The sequence below is a fragment of the Carex rostrata genome, chromosome 11 (genome assembly GCF_964058835.1).
Source record: "Carex rostrata chromosome 11, lpCarRost1.2, whole genome shotgun sequence".
Classification (NCBI taxonomy): Eukaryota; Viridiplantae; Streptophyta; class Magnoliopsida; order Poales; family Cyperaceae; genus Carex; species Carex rostrata.
In genome coordinates, this window is record NC_135928.1 from 2,388,507 (window position 1) to 2,402,874 (window position 14,368).

The 14,368-nt window shown below is 35.5% G+C and overlaps 1 protein-coding gene and 1 long non-coding RNA gene across 3 annotated transcripts in view; both read left to right on the forward strand.

Annotated features, from left to right (window-relative positions):
- The window catches only part of LOC144562227 (putative ATP-dependent DNA helicase CHR719), a 38,381-nt gene that overhangs the window by 6,524 nt on the left and 17,489 nt on the right, over nucleotides 1-14,368 (forward strand). Inside the window, exons 8-13 of one of the 2 annotated variants that reach the window (XM_078311409.1) lie at nucleotides 795-1,013; nucleotides 1,833-2,034; nucleotides 2,371-2,524; nucleotides 2,892-3,491; nucleotides 3,859-4,021; nucleotides 4,475-5,096. In XM_078311409.1, coding sequence (XP_078167535.1) covers nucleotides 795-1,013; nucleotides 1,833-2,034; nucleotides 2,371-2,524; nucleotides 2,892-3,491; nucleotides 3,859-4,021; nucleotides 4,475-4,877 — 1,741 coding nt within the window. In that variant the 3' untranslated portion in view covers nucleotides 4,878-5,096. Of the gene's footprint in view, nucleotides 1-794; nucleotides 1,014-1,832; nucleotides 2,035-2,370; nucleotides 2,525-2,891; nucleotides 3,492-3,858; nucleotides 4,022-4,474; nucleotides 5,097-14,368 lie in introns of those variants that run through there. The other variant, XM_078311410.1, reaches the window with a different exon arrangement.
- LOC144562342 (uncharacterized) lies at nucleotides 12,720-13,589 on the forward strand. Its single transcript, XR_013514065.1, has 3 exons — nucleotides 12,720-12,848; nucleotides 12,978-13,089; nucleotides 13,489-13,589. It is a non-coding gene; the product is annotated as an uncharacterized LOC144562342 (long non-coding RNA).

The window sequence follows — 14,368 nt, forward strand, 5'->3', positions numbered from 1 at the left end:
TATATCCTAGTTTTGTCCCAATTAAGAGTTCATCCTAAATTTTTTTCTTACTTGCGGGGAAATTTTTTATGCTTATAAAAAAAAGAAAAAGCACTTCTATATGTGTAAATTTTTAAATGCGAAATATCATAGATACCTCATTAGTATGCACAAAATTTGACTTTAATCCATTCTTGTTTCTCATCTTTTCAAATTTATCCTAGCAAACATTGTAAACCTTGACCTCGTAAGGTTTTCTCGGTAAGAATTCTTTAATGGATCACCGTGTAAAAACTTAATTTGGTGAATGTCTAAACAATCCATACAAAGGGTTGTGCTTCAGTCAAAACACAAATTGGGAAGAACATACTTTTTTTTTTTTTTTTGGAGTAAAGGTTGGAGGTCAAGCCACCCAACTATTTAATATCCATAAGGGATCTCCCATCTGGGTTTCAAACATTCAATTTCCCACACAGGGTATTGCCTTTGCAAGAATGGTTCTCGGGAGGAACATACTTTTTATCTGATTTTGTGTGCATGATTTTTTTCCTTGTTTATCTGTAGAAAGACTAGTGAGATGAGTGGTTGCTCTGGGGGCATCTTGTGTATTATACTATTTTTTCATATTTACAGGGATATGCATGGTGATTGTTACAGTGGATTATAAGCATTATATTTTTATATTTTGCTGTGGTTACACATAAAATTGCCCTTTCCTTTGTCCAGCCACAGCTCCAAGTCTTCTGTTCTTTTTCCGTATTTGATTTATGAAGAGTGAAACATTATTATAACATAAATTCTCTCAACGCATGCAGTGTCACAGCGGTCTTGTATGATGGCCGGCCAGAACAGAGAAAAGCAATAAGGGAAGAGTATTTTGGTGATGGTAAGTTCAGTGTCTTGCTGACACACTATGACCTCATAATGAAGGACAAGAAGTATCTGAACAAGGTTCACTGGTTCTATCTGATTGTCGATGAGGGTCACCGGTTGAAAAACCATGAGTGCGCTCTTGCACGCACCTTAGTTACCGGGTATGGTAGATTCTTCTATTTTCAATCTATCAAGGATGAATTTAATTGTTACAAACGTATGTAAATTGCTCATTATTATTTTAGAACTTTCCTTTAATTCAATGTGGTCTTAAGCTTTAATTTGTTCAAGTTGTCCCTATCTTTTCTAAGGTTTCAATAAAAATCCTGTTAAATTATCAAAAGCCATCTTATCAATGCCTCTAAACCTTATTATGAAAGATGGAGGCTAGAGGGTTTAGCTAGTAGGATATTTTAGTACTCAAAGAGTTACATTAGCTTTTTGAGTTGATTTGCAATTTATAAGATGAAAAATTGAATAAGACTGTATCTCTTATCTGCTTTCTTTTTTGGCAAGTTTTTGGTTCAAAAGGTTATCTGATTCAAAACTATTGGGTTCAATTAATCTTGCCTTCCAAAAAGTAAGACCTGAAAGGACTTGACCCTTAACAACATAGTAAGCTTAAGCCATTTGAAAGCTCAAACTAGAATTCACCAAATGACAATTGTTTAGGTGTTACTCTGTTAGTAAGAAAGGAAACTTATCAAACTAATATTTGTGGCAAAAACTTCTTCTGTTGTAATTCTAACCAATGTGAAGACGGAATTGGTGCAAACCAAAAGATAACAGGTCTAACTGAAACAAATCCTTTTGACCTGATTGATTAAAATGCTAAGAGTTCAGAAGCTAATTGTAAGGCTTGTCTCTTTGAAATGAATTGGGATACATCTTAAAGGAACCATCTGTTATTTGACAAGTTGAATTGATATTGATATGTCTACATATTTTACCTAACCATTATCCAATATCTAATTTATCAGGTATAACATCCGGCGCAGGCTTCTATTGACCGGTACTCCAATACAAAACAGTCTCCAAGAGTTATGGTCCTTGCTCAACTTTCTATTACCCACAATTTTCAACTCAGTACAAAACTTTGAGGAGTGGTTCAACGCGCCATTTGCATGTGATGTTACTCTCACTGCTGAAGAGGAGCTTCTAATCATAAACCGCCTCCACCAAGTAAATATATATACATACTTTTGTTTTATTCTTGTGTTTATTTCTTATTGTCAATCTATGATTGCCATTTTACTGGAGTTAAACATTGGTACTTGTACCTTGAAAAGGATCTTTTGTTACTGTTTAGTTCCCAAAAATTTATAATCATGAATGAAGTTGTTTTCTTTTGTGGAACAAGACCAATCTATAGTTCCCTTTCAGCTTCTCTTTTATAAAAAAATGTTTTTTTTTAATCGTCTCAGGTCATTGAAATTTTATTGTATTAATTTGCAAGTTTTTAAACTACTTCTCAGGTCATCTTAAAAACATGATTTATTATTTATTTTTTGTGTTCAGGTGTTACGTCCCTTCCTACTGAGGAGGAAAAAGGACGAGGTGGAGAAGTTTCTCCCCGGAAAGACACAAGTAATACTAAAATCGGACCTCTCTGCTTGGCAAAAGATCTACTACCGTCAGGTCACCAATATGGGCCGTGTTGGGCTCCAGGCTGGTAAATATCCTTCTGAATTCTTCTAAGGGACCAATATTTGACGAAGTGTCTTTGGCAATTTGCATGTATTAAACTTGTTCGTTCCATTGTTTTATCAGTGCAACAAAATTAAGGGCCAGTAGTTATTGAAGTAGCAGATGCAATATAACATAGAAAACGCCTCTCTTCATTTACCACTTTGCACTGACACCATGTGTTACCATTATTTCATATATTTGATCGGATATGTGAAAGTCAGGGATTCTAAATCAAACTTGTCAGAATTCATGCACTTTCGGAGTTTGCTAGCTTTTCTTGACTTGAACGTTTATGTATGCCATAAGTCATCACTAATTGTACTCGTATTTTCAACTTTTATTTACACCAGGAATAAAGTCAAAGTCACTCCAAAATCTCTCAATGCAACTGCGAAAATGCTGCAACCATCCTTACCTCTTTGTCAATGATTACAATATGTGGCAGAAGGAGGAAATTGTGAGAGCATCAGGCAAGTTCGAGTTACTTGATCGGCTCCTTCCAAAACTTGAGAGAGCTGGCCATCGAGTTCTTCTTTTCTCCCAAATGACCCGCCTGATCGACATACTTGAGATATACCTCCAGCTGCATGGCTTCAAGTACCTCAGGCTTGACGGCTCAACCAAGACTGAGGAGAGAGGTGTGCTGCTCAAGAAATTCAATGCACCAGATTCACCATTCTTCATGTTTTTGCTGAGCACGCGGGCCGGTGGGTTGGGGTTGAATCTCCAGACAGCTGACACAGTGATTATTTTCGACAGCGACTGGAACCCGCAGATGGATCAGCAGGCTGAGGACCGAGCCCACAGGATTGGACAGAAGAAAGAGGTCAGGGTCTTTGTGCTGGTTAGTGTTGGGTCGATAGAGGAGGAGATTTTAGACCGTGCCAAGCAGAAAATGGGTATTGATGCCAAGGTTATTCAGGCTGGCCTGTTCAATACCACCTCCACCGGTAAAGGGTTTCTGGAACTTTGATTTGTTATTTCATTAATTTAATTCTTAAATTCAGATTTGCTAATTTTCCTGTCAGTCATGCCATTTAAACTCTTGTTTACTGGTGAAGGAGAAGAAACTATTATATATTTTATAATTTCATATTCTATAAATTGGAGGATTTCTTTGATATAAATTAATAAATTAATGAAAAATATTTTGAGCTTGTAAATAGATGTTGCTTGTTTGCAGTCAGATTTGCATCATAAATTTTGTTTGTTTGATTTTTTAGAAAATTCCATGCTTTTTTCATTTCAAGGCAATAGTCTTCTTAGACAAAGAACCTAATTTCTTTGCTTTTCTCTTTGTTTATTTTACAAATGCAGCAAAGGAGCGGAGAGCAATGTTGCAAGAAATTATGCAGAAGGGCACGAGCTCTTTAGGCACGGATGTACCGAGTGAACGTGAAATAAATCGTCTGGCAGCCCGAAATGAAGAAGAATACTGGGTTTTTGAGCAAATGGATGAAGAGAGGCGTCAAAGAGAGAGGTACTTCTATTCAATGGCTTACTCTTGAGGGTATTCTTTAAATTATACATGACTTTTTTCCTTTAAATGTGAATAATACCAACCAATATTTCAATATCTCATTTGCTATAAAATCTTTTTTTTTTTTTCTATTTTACTATTAGCTACTAATACTTCGATTGACGAGTGATACAAAGTCTATGAACCTAATGAATTTTTCGTCCTGTCAAAAAGGACGGAAATAACAAATCATTAAACAACTTAGTGTTTTTTTTTTCCTGCTTCATTTGAAGTTGGATCTCACTTTGACAGTTCAGCATTCTTGCTGTTGGTTCTTACAGCATGTTGGGTTTTATTTGTAAAAGTGAGGCATGATGGATGTTATTTTGCAAATAGCTTTGATTCAAGACCAACTGGAATCCCACAGCTCTTTAAGAAGGTTGATTCTATCCGGTTCTGTTATATTCTTAATAGGTACCGCTCGCGGCTGATGGAAGACGATGATGTGCCTGAATGGGTATTCCATGAGGACAACCCTGAATCCTCTTTAAAATTAAAGCCAGATCCACTAAGCAATCTAGTCCTTGGCAAGAGGCAGCGCAAGGAGGTGATCTACACTGACTTGTTGAGTGATGTGCAATGGATGAAAGCTGTAGAGGAAGGAGAGGATCTTAGCAAAATAAATAGTGTGGCCAGGGCTAGGCGGACCCCATCATCAGCGGCTCTAGCCTCTTCTGATGGAGAGAGGAACAGCGAGGGGAATAACGAGGAGAATAGTGAGGGTGCTGGTGGTGAGAATTGGCCGTTTGCTTGGAAAACCCACAAGAAGAAACGGTCAAGCCATAGTTATTATGCAACTACACCTGATGGGAAATAAACATCTAAAATGGAGTCTAGGGGGTATGAATCGATGTGCCATCATAGTTGGTTTCTATGTACTGTAGGGGTTCTTTTTTGATGTACAGTAGGGATTCTTTTTTTTTTCAAGTACGTAGGATTATTGTGTATCCGAATTTGAACCGTATTGGCCTTTTGTAGATGGACGTATGATTAGATGTGATTGGCAATATTAATGTTATGTTTTGTTTAGGACTTTCATATTGCTTTACTGAATTGGTCGGGAAATGGTGAACTATAGAGGAAATATCACTTGATTTCCTCATATGCTGTATCATGTGAAAGAGAAATCACGACTATTTCAGTTCGAATTTGGTTTACTGCACCAATTGTTGCAGCATGAGTTTGACAACAAAATACATTCAACACACTTGATTAAAAACTACAACAAATTTAGCATATTCAACACATTCAACAAATTCATCAAATATGTACATATAACTATCAAAACAATTAACAATTTCATCACATATTCATGTGTGTACATATAATCAACAGAGAATAATCAAGGCTAAATGTATTAATAGATTCAGCTCAACAAAATATCAAAACAAAATGTTCCAAGGTTACACCCATCTCAAATGTAAAACTCTAACAACATGTATAACTTAACGACTGCAATTATTGCACTCTATCTAATTGGATATCGCCCATCTTGCAAAGGAGGCAAATGCACCAAACAACCACCATATGGAGAAATATCATCGCTTTTCTCCAACATTTTCACTATCTCATTCTCTTACGCACTGACACTTTCTTTTCATCAGTGCCTTTTTCGTCACTCAGCTAGTTTTTGTATTTAATCACATTTTTTTTCTTCATTTAATCCTTGCAATCCATGTTAATATCGATAAAACTCCTGCATATTAGTCAACACTCTTTGATCTCATCCAAGGTTATGAATACAAAAATCATATTATCTTCTTGGTTAAGATTGGGCAAACAACTAAATTTTATTAAAGAGCCCCAGAAACAAAATCCGTAGACACAGACTCCAACAACACCACATTCTCGAAAAGTTTTTTCCTTGGGATTTGAAATTGGTAGAGTATATATCTTGTTAATAGATAGGAGATTAGATTTAATTTCACGGTTGAAGTGTCTGGGAATCTTATTTCTGGGATTAGACTTAAAAGCGTATATCTTGGAATCCTATTTCTTGTAAAACATATATATTTTTTTTAAATTACAAGGTTTAGTTATGTAGTCATATTTTATTAATTTTCTCCAATATCTCATTATAAAATTAAAAAATATATACAAATATTTTAAGCAATTTTTTTTTCCAAACTTTATTAGAACATACGAATAGATCTATTTGCTTACTTTTTATTTCATATATACAAAATATAATTATAGTTTAGTATCATTCACATAATGTATACTTAAATATAATGAACAAGTAACATATGCATGATAAGTCATGCAAACATTTCCCTTTTTCTATCTACGTGTAATTTTTTTTTTTACGTTGATTTGTAACAAAAACTCGCAAAATACATTAAGAGTAAATTCCTAGTATTCGTGGGGGAAGGGCATTCAAACTGATTAATGGGCCACTACTAGTAGGTTTTGTTTTCAATATAAAGGATGGTTGGGACATGAAGATTATTTGTCCCTATATTTAGTTTATTTATTTCAACCGCATATGGATTGAATAAAATTAAGAGAAATTTAAATAAACCATTTATCAGGTTTTGAGCCTGTGTTGAATAATCCGTGATTTTTACTCATAGGAAAATTGAAAAACAAAATATTAAAAACGAGAATGGGTCCGTGAAAATTTTAAAAAAAGAAAGGGGTACACGGCCCATGGTGTCCCTGAGGGACGCCATGCCAAATTCAAGTCTGATGAAAAAAAAAAAAATTGAGAAACCAGGGACGCCATGGCATACAGCCCAAGAATTTGAGCAAAAAAAAAAAAAATTAATTAAATTCTAGGGACGCCATGGCATACCCAGTCCCATATACAAACCTCACGAAAGCTCTTTTTTCAGCTGAAAAATGCTAAGTAAAGTTTCGTTTTCAGCTTTTGTATATGGGACTGGGTATGCCATGGCGTCTCTAGAATTTAATTATTTTTTTTTAGCTGAAATTTTTGGGCTGGAGTATGCCATGGCGTCCCGCTGGGACGCCATGGCAACCTCCTGCCTTCCCATTTTTAAAATTTCTGCGGTACCTTTCTTATTTTTAATATTTTATTTATTTATTTTCTTATATATAAAAATTTCGGTTTCTTTGTGATACAAAAACTTCTTCGCTTTTTTTATATTAAATGGCGTACACATCATTTTTAGATGCTATTTTTAAAATTTGAACCTGCATCTTGATGCAAGCTCGTACCACTATACTTAAGTTCACAATTCATAATTTTTTTTTTCTAATATGTTTATCTTACAAAACCCATCTATAAGAATGCTATAAATAACAATATCAGATTGTATATACTTTTATAAATCATGGCATGTAGCAATTAACTCTGCCCTTTCGGTTTCTCCTTCCTTACATTGTGTCTTTCCAGGTAGAAACTTCTCCAACTTACGTAACACCGGACACACACACACATCAAGTTTTTAAGATGGGCCGTGTTCTCCAGGCTGGTAAATGCTTCTCAAGCTGATATATATTTGGTTGAGAAATTTGGTATATGAGTTCATTTATTTCGAAATGAATGTCATCCAATCTGCGACCGTGCTATCGGAGATAAATTTGAGACATTTGCTCGGGGACGAACATTAGGGATGGATAAGCGATTGACTCTGTACGAAAGAGCGTTATTCTATCCTTAGAGCGGATACAACTCGATCGTCGTTCAGCGCAGTAAAAAATAACCAAGCTTGTCTCAGACTTATTTGATTATTTAATTTTATTCAAGTATAATATAAAAAGTTACTTGATTTGAATTAGGATTTTGATTTGCAAAATTATATTCTAGGTTATAAACCCTCATATTCCAACACTTCACATGTCATAATGCAATGAATTGTTACTTCGCAGGAGCCATGCAGATTGAACGTACTGATGTAATTCTAATGACCTCCGAGCAGAATATTTAAATTTGAATAACTTTCAATGACATAATGGATGATCGGCGTGCATAAAATTTAAATATTAAAATGCATTCTTCTTCTCCGCATCGATAGAGCATTTATATCGGCCGGCGTGCATAAGTTGGAAGAATTGTGATCAGTAGGGACGACTTTTCTCAACCGGACCATGTCTCTTTTCTTCCCACTTCGTGCGCGCGTATATATACTTCATTTGCTGGATGTCCAACGTGGCACTCAATTACTGGCTCACTATATAGTTATGAATTGGTCCAACTTTCACAACAAAAATGAGACACTTTTTACGAGGATAAAAAACTGACTTTTTGCAACAGACTATTCTTATTGTTGAGTTTTTTCCTTTTGCGACGGAATACCGTCATAAATGTGTTTTTTCTCTTGCAAAAAGTGTCTACTTTGTTGTAGTGTTTGCTAATTGGTCATAACTTGGAAGAAAAGAATTGGCAAAAACGTAGCGCCTTTTGTTCATTACTTGGAATTGGTCCAACGTGTCCAACTTTACTAATTGAAGAAAAAGAGGAGGCAGGACAAGAAGGAAGGGCATTTTAGTTATTAATTATTTTGAGTGACAAAATTACAAATTAATAAAGTTTGGAGTGATATTTTTATAATTTTAAATTTTGAAATGGTATTTTTACAATTTGAAAGTTTTGAAGTGACAAATAACTAATTTTTCCTATTTTTAATCCTTGTGATGGAACTCTATTTTTAGTTCTAATTATAAACTGTATTTGTTACAAGCTAGATAATAAAATTAACTCAGATGCAGCCTGCCATGCATCAACGTACTGTCTCATATGTTTTTCTTTTATTAGAAGCTGGCAAAAATTAAAATAGCTTCATTTACTTCAGGCACCGGGCATAATTAGAACTCTAAATTAAGTTGTATTCGACATATATGCTTAGGTTGCGCGCGTATTCTGACATCAGAATTTAACGTGAGTTAAAAAATAGTTTGTATATATTTAGTGACTCCTAATTTATATGACCATAGTTATTGGAGGTCCTCTCTTAATATATATATATTACATGTTGAATATGGGGAAGAGCTTATTAATTATTATCGCAGTTTCTTTTTCCTTATTTTCGAAAACTACAATTCTCTCTTCTGGAGGTTTGATCCTCACAATTTTTTCTTTATTACCCCTGCAAATGCGACCAAGGGGAATAAGTAGAATGTTGGGCATCATGGAGGAGCAAGAACAAACCCTTTGGATTGGCAACCTGCCATATTGGGTCGGCGAGAATTATCTCTGCCTCTGTTTCTTCCTCTTTGATTCAGTACATGTATGCTTTCAGAGAGATTCCCCGCATAAGTGCAAATTGGTATTTATACAATATATGTTTCATACATTTTGATTCTACAAACACAATTTACATATTTACTTATAATGTATTGTTCACAAATTTTAAAATTTTTTGTAGGGAGAATTTGTAAAGATCATAAAGGACCCGCAAACAAACCATTCCCTGGGTTATGGCTTCATGACCTTTAAATCACGTGATGATGCAGAGAAAATCTTGAACACTTACAACGGGATAAAGGTTATGCCTGGCACCAAAGACCAATTTTTTTGCTTGAAATGGGCATTTGAAAGATCAAAGGGAGAAAAGCCACAATATGAATATAGCAAAATAAGAACCATGAACGTCTTAAACGATCAAAGCCAGAGTCAAGTTGAAAACAACGTTAACCACATGCAAGTACATGAATCTTCCAATTATTTAAGATCATCGAGTAGATTACTCTACATTCCTCTTGATTTGATCTACGATATTTTCTTACGGTTACCTGCAGAGTCGATCATGAGACTTCGAAGCACGTGTAAGGCGTGGGCTTCCATGACGAGCACATCCCACTTTACCTATCAGCACTTGAAGAACCGAATGAGTCATAATGACCCGATTGTTGCATTGAAGGATTCAAACATGTTCATTTTCTCCACAAATTATATAACAAAATCACCTTGCCCTTTTAGTATATTGCACTTTAGGTTCCCTTATGGGTTTGTCACATGTTCTTATCCGACATTATCAAACTCCTGCAATGGTTTGGTGTGTGTCTCTGATAGATATTTTATAAATGTTGTTAACCCAACAATACGAGAAACTGCACAACTATGCAAAAGTTTCGCCATTTGTATGGGTCGACAAGTTAGTGATGCCTTCTCTGTGGGGATTGGATATGATGATTCCTCAGACACATACAAAATAGTGCGAATGTATGGAGGTATGTTTTTTGGTACAAGGTATGAGGTTTTTACTCTCGGCGGTAGTTCAGATGCTTCATGCAATTGGAGGCAGCTTGAAAAAATTCCTAACTACATGGCAAAAATGGGGTCTCCAGTATTCTTGAATGGTGCTATTCATTGGCTTCTCCTTGGAAACTATTATCATGAAAAAAAAAAAAAATCGAAGGTAATTCTCTCCCTCGATGTAAGGACCGACGCTACACGCATGTTACCAATTCCAGATGGACTAGAAAATTGCACATTAATAGAGCTTGGAGGATGCTTATGTATTATAGATAATGATCTGGAATCAATGAAAGCCAATTTGTATATCTTGGAGGACTATGCCAGTTGTAACTGGATAAATAAGCACACTATCGAGAGCTTCCCTAAATGTTGGCGACCTGTTACAACTCGTGACGGAAAAATCTTATTTCCCACACATTATTATGACATGAAGATTAATGGAACCTCTGAAAAGACTGTCCCTCCATCCAACTACTCATCATCTTCACAAATGTTACCTAGCTACGACTCCATTTATGGATGTGCAGAAAGTCTCGTCTCTCCTATTTCGTACCTTCAGAGAAGCAATAATCCTTGCGGAGCTTTTCCAATTTTCGGTCAAAGATGGGCTGCTCAATTATTCCCCAATGATATCGATCCTGATCATTGGTGCGTACGTACTGGAGACACTGTGCTCTATTGATTAAATTGGTACTAGTGATTACATGATGAGATTGATCGGCAAACTAGCCGTTGTCTAATTAATTTTCTAAATTTACATATTACAAATGTCTTAATTAATTACAACCAATTACATATTCTGACAGAGACATGCATGGTGCTGAATTGTTCCGTAGCATAAAATAATGAAATTGATTGCATCAAAATTCTCAAATTTACAAGCACTCGCATACATGCTGTTGCATAAATACATTATTATCTAGATTTCTGATGAATAAATATAATATAATTTATGTAAACAGATGGTAAAATTAGATATTTTTCAAATATAAATGTTCAGAAATTAATGTCATGTTACATATTGTAATCAACATTTTGATTGTTTAAATTACTATTTTATAAGATCTCATAAAATATACTGTTAAGCATAATAAATATAGAGTTTTCGACGTGAATACAATATAATTCATAAATAAAAAAATTTAATTAGAGCCGCTGCCGAAAAATAATAAGAGAAATTAATGAGAGAATAATGCATACTTTTATTAATATATATCGGAGCGTGCGGTTTTCAATTTTTCAATATTGTGGTTTCATTGCTACAGTCATTTATTTATTTATTTATATGGCGGCATCATAACATGATTGTGAGACCGAATCTCCTGCATCTTGGGGGATAGGAAATTTATGCTCTTAGAGTCACTGCTGGTGGGTTCAAAGTGGACCCAGATCAAATATTTAAATGTTAAAAATTACTCCGGCCCCACCCGACAGTGGCCCTAGGCAGGTGATCTCATTCCGACTTTGTGACCCATTACATGTATTAAATGCGGTGAAGTGCATAGGAGAGAGAAGTTTGATCTTTATACTTTGCAGTTTGCACATAACGTTCCTTTTTGTTGTGTGGCCTTACCTATTAATATTGGATTTTTGACCAACACCGAATTAAGCAGCAACAAGGATTACTATAATATTATTTATCTTTGACCGCGGTTGAAAATATTAATCTACTATGCTAAACGCTTGACTAGAATTTACCAAATGACAATTGTTTAGGTGTCAATAATTAGATAGGAAGCTTAACAAACTAATATTTTATGACAAACACTTCTTATTCTAACAAATGTGAAGACTGGTCAATTGATGCAAACTAAAAAATAACAGGCCCAACTGAAACAAAATCCTATTTAAAAGTTCAGGAGCTAATTGTAAGGCTTTTCTCTTTGAAATGAATTGGGATTTGTCTTAGATGAACATGTCAACATTTTAATCAGAACTCCTATAATAGCACCTTGAAATAAAGGGGACTGAATGGTGTATCTGTCCAGAGACGATCTCAGCCTTTCATTCACCAGATCCAACGATTCTAAACCATTCTGTTAAATATGAGATATTATGCATGTATTTTATGTATCCGTTTGTGTACAAGTCTGAAATTAATTATATATCAACCTGCAACATACAAAGCCACACGGATTTTTCTTTCTCCCTCAGTCTCTGGCAGGAAAACGGATCCACTTCTCTCTTTCTCCATCTCCATCTCCATCTCCATCTCCTCCCTCTTTCCTCTCTTGGGATCCTCTCTCTTTCCTTTTCTCTCTTCGTCTCCTCAGTCGGTGGCTTTTCTTCCCTCAATCGCCTACGCTTCCTCTTTATCTCTTGGAGACAAATTGAGGTGCTTTCCGTAATCCCATCTCTGCCTTCTCTGACCTAAGTTACTAACTCTAACCTAATCCCCACCAGCGAGACAGCGAAGCGACCAGCCCCCCAGACGCGCCGCGCACGGTGCTCTCCGCGATCCGCATCTCCGGCCTCCGTCTCCTTGGCCCTAGGTGTTTTCTTTTTTTTTTTGCTTGTGTGCCTCGGTGTCGCTTGTGTTCGTGGATTGGAAGCACGACCAGGAGGTGATGTCGCAGGGCAGCACCACGACCTTGGTACATGTCTCTACCCACTTTAGGGTATGCGGTGAGCCAATTTTTCCTTAAAAAAATGTATAGAGAAGATATGTAAAATCACAAATTGCAGGGTCCTATATGTAAAACAAGAAATTCCAATTTGTGTTTGTGATTTACAACTGTAATTGTTTTCTTTTAGGTTCTTGTAAGAAAGGGGAAGAATCAATATTCATGGATTGGGTTTTCTGGAATTCCAAAAGCCCTGCAAGATCTCGTCTGTGTCTATTTTCCTTTTTCATTAAAAAAATAAGGTAAAATATAATGTATTGTATATAGTTTTTGAGATTAAAACGAGATCTTCGTTGGTGCCTCCTTGTGCCAAGCCTAACTATTAATGTATTCTATTTGTAAACCCAGCTGCATAGTTTATCTCAGTTTCCCTTATCAAGCCTCAATTAGCATTCAGTTGCATAATGAGACCTAAGTTACACCCTAATTCTTCTGATTTAAGCATGTATACTCTCAATTTATGCTCAATTCTGGCATCAGGCAATGCTGTTGCAGATCATATATCTATGTCAAAAATGGATACCTCCAAAGTGATTAGGAACTTGTGATAATTGTACATAGACAAACTCAAGTTTATAATGTTTTTCAGAGCAAGCCTTTTGAGTGAATGCTGACTTTTCCTTGGCACGGCCTATCTGCAGGTGTTATCTTCAGTGTGGTGATATCGACTCTGGACTTAGGGTTTTTGAGGAGTACACCATCTCAAGGCCCCCAACTATTGAGTTACATGTGGTGAGTTTTGATTATTTCTTTATTTATTTTATTTATTTATTTGTTCTAATCAGCCTTCTTTCAAAATTGCAAGGGAAAGGCTGCCTAGATATTCCCTTCCCCAGATTCCCACAACGTGTGGGAGCTTTCGGCACTAGGTACATCCTTATTTATTTGTTTTGCTTTTGCATTTCCTTTTTAAAGGCTTGAGTCTGTAGAAAAGCTCTAGACTCCTTATTAGATAACCCATAATAATTACCACATACTCTAATTAGAGTTAACTACAAGTGGTTTTATTCATTTAAAATGTCACTTTAGTTTTTTTATGGAGTGCTTGCATAAGAAGAAGCTTGTGTCATATATTACATCTCTTGTTGTCATTTCATTTGTTTTTTAGTACAAATTCTATTTATACAGTTTCTTTTTGCATGAAACTACATGATAAGGGGCCTTTATACTTCCTACTAAAATAACTTCTTCAGTAGGATGCTTACAGTATCTTACTAATGTAGAAGTACTATGTATAAACTTGGAACATTGCTGACTTGCAGCAAAGCATGACTTTTGAGTCATCAGGAGAGCACAACTTAAACCTGATTTGACACAAAATGTTTATTTGGTTGTCCCTTAGGTTGGATTTTGATTGCAACTCTTTATTACTTATTTCGTTCTGTTGCGTGTTGCGTGATACTGTAGACATTTGTGGAGGGAGCCATGGTTGGTTACACTGAGAGAGGGATGCATCTTGCTCTAAAATTTATGATAATTTTGTCTTGTTTTGCGTTGTTTACTTTTATAAATCTTTTCTTA